Raw genomic sequence first — 2754 nt, 5'->3', positions numbered from 1 at the left:
ATGAAGTCAAATGCCTTGCATACATCTATGTATATTACATACACTTTTACCTTTATCAATGAAATTTGTAATATCATCAAAAAAATCAGATTAGTTTGACAGAATCTAATTTCCATAAATCCAGTTAATTACATTACTCTCCTTTAGTTCTTTATTAATCAAGCCCCTTATCAGCTGCTACATTATCTTACTCAGAATTGGTGTCAGGCTGAGAAGCCTATAAATACCCAGGTAATTCCATTTGCCATTGTTTGAAAAAATTGCACATTGGTTAGCTTTCTTCTAGTCTTTTGATACTTTTCCACTGCTCCAAGACTTATTGAAAATCAACATTAATTGCCAAGCAAACTCCTTATCCAGCTCTTTAAAAACACTTGGATGCAAATTATTTGCATCTGCTGATTTTTAAATGTCTAACTTTAGTTGATTCTGTTTAACATAATCCACTATATTTGAAAGAGTATTATCATCACAATGCAACACTATACCATATTTCTCCCAAATACAGAATAGAATTATATACTATATTGATAATTCTACCATTACTATCTAGTAATTGGACCTATAACATTATCAGGATTCTTTTTGTTCCTAATTTATTTTAAAAAAATCTTTTCTTCTTTTTCTCTTTAACTGTGGGCTATAGATTTCTCCTTGTGTTCCTTTGCTTCCCTTATCAATTTGCTGCAATTCCTGACTTCTGATTTAGATTCATTACTGTCAGCTTCCCGTTTACATTTTTGTAATTAAAGTTTTCCTCCCAGCTGATTTGGCTCACAATTGTTTTCAGCTTTGTGAAACTGGCCCTATTAAGCACAGAATATATATATTAGTGGTCTGGACTTCATTGTACTTACACATTATAAATGTGATCAAGTCATGATTACATTACCTAAACTAACACTAATCCTTAGTTCTGTGACCAGTTTCTCTTTATATGGTAGGACAGGGTTTAATCTAGAATTATCCTATTTTAAATGCAACAATTTTGAGTTAGGAAATTGTCTCCTATTTTGTTTAGGAATTCCAAAGATATTTTAGTACTCTCTGCATGAGACCTCCATCACATTTTATTCAGGTTGATGTTCCCCACATGATTGTGCTATAGCATCACATTAGGAGCTCATGTTAACCCTTAGATCCTCCTCACATTCACCACTTTCCAGCACTCACATTCCCTAGATGGCTCTCAAAGTCTCCATCAAGATATTTGTATGAGTAGTAAAACCTCCATCAACACAAAAAAGGTGCAAAATCTTAACTCAATGTTAACTGAAATGGGAATTTTGTGCCTTAATATTTTATATGCTTCCTTTCTTTTTGATTACTCCAAGTCCTTTTCCTTTGCAGGCAGCATCAAGTATGTGGAAGGAGATGGTCAATAGAACTACCGTGAGCGAGTTCCTTCTTCTGGGTTTCTCTGACATCCGAGAGCAACAGATTTTATACTCCATGGTGTTCCTACTCATTTATCTAGCAGCTGTGATAGGGAACCTTCTTATCATTGCAGTTGTAGCCCTCGATTGCCACCTTCGCACCCCCATGTATTTTTTCCTATTCAACCTATCCTTCCTAGACCTCTGCTACATCTCTGTCACCATCCCCAAGATGTTTGCCGACTCCCTAACCAACACCAGGTCCATTTCCTTCTTTGGATGCGTCACCCAAGTCTTTCTGGTTATTTCACTTGCAGCCACAGAATGTGCCTTTCTCTCCGTGATGGCATATGATCGCTATGCTGCCATCTGTTTTCCTCTGCATTACAGGATGATCATGAGCAGGGGCACCTGTGCCCAGATGGCAGCTGGTTCCTGGGTCAGTGGATTCCTGTATTCAGTGCTTCACACAGGCAATACCTTTAGGTTGCCCTTCTGCCATTCCAATGTTGTTGACCAGTTCTTCTGTGATATCCCTCAGTTGCTCAAGCTATCCTGCTCCGACACATACCTCAACAAGGTTGTGGTGGTCCTCTTTGGGGTGTGCTTAGCACTGGGCTGTTTTGTGTTTATCATTGTGTCCTACATTCAGATATTTTCCACCGTGCTGAGGATCCCATCCATGCAGGGAAGGCGTAAAGCCTTCTCCACCTGCCTGCCACACCTCGTGGTCATTGGCTTATTCTTTGGCACTGGCAGCTTTGTGTATATGAGGCAAACCTCAATGTCTTCTTCCTTTTGGGACTTGTTGGCATCTGTGCTGTATGCGGTGCTGCCACCATTATCAAATCCAATCATTTATAGCTTGAGGAATAAGGAGATAAGAGAGGCTCTGGGTAGGGTGATAGCCAGGAAATATTTTTCCAAAGAGTGGAATGTCCATTTTTAGTTTGACTTGACTGGAATCTTGGGAAACCCTTATTCATGTGAGTGACACTGTTGACTTTGGTGGAGTTTCTCCTGATTTACACATGTGTGAGTAGATGAACAATCTGCCCTGTGGTAGACTTAGGAAGGGATTTTCAAAGTCGTCAAAGGGAACTAGCCATCTATTGAAATTCCAACATTGATCCTAACTACTTCAGCCGTAGACTTGGATTCCAACTTCTGCTAATCTTGGGTGGTGCATGGCTGCGGGGGAGAGGAGTGGGTGTTTGGGACCAATTTCTTGCTGGCAAAAAAAAAAGCACATTTTAAAAGGCTGGTGAACCTTTGTGAGCTTTCTCTTGGGACCTTTGCCCTTGAGGGTATGTCCACACTGCAGCTAGGAGTGAGCCTTCCAGCCCACCTAGACAGACTTGTGCTAGCTGTGCTCAAG

At 39.9% G+C, this 2754-nt stretch overlaps 1 protein-coding gene across 1 annotated transcript; it reads left to right on the top strand.

Moving 5' to 3' along the window:
• The first annotated feature begins 1374 nt into the window (after positions 1-1374).
• On the top strand, positions 1375-2325 carry LOC127030872 (olfactory receptor 14A16-like). Its single transcript, XM_050917577.1, has one exon. The coding sequence runs from the start codon at positions 1375-1377 to the stop codon at positions 2323-2325; it is 951 nt and encodes a 316-aa protein (XP_050773534.1).
• The last annotated feature ends 429 nt before the right edge of the window (positions 2326-2754 follow it).

This window comes from Gopherus flavomarginatus, chromosome 11, assembly GCF_025201925.1.
Source record: "Gopherus flavomarginatus isolate rGopFla2 chromosome 11, rGopFla2.mat.asm, whole genome shotgun sequence".
NCBI lineage: Eukaryota > Metazoa > Chordata > Testudines > Testudinidae > Gopherus > Gopherus flavomarginatus.
The sequence above is the reverse complement of the archived record's forward strand: the minus strand, read 5'-3'. Positions and strand labels throughout refer to the sequence as shown.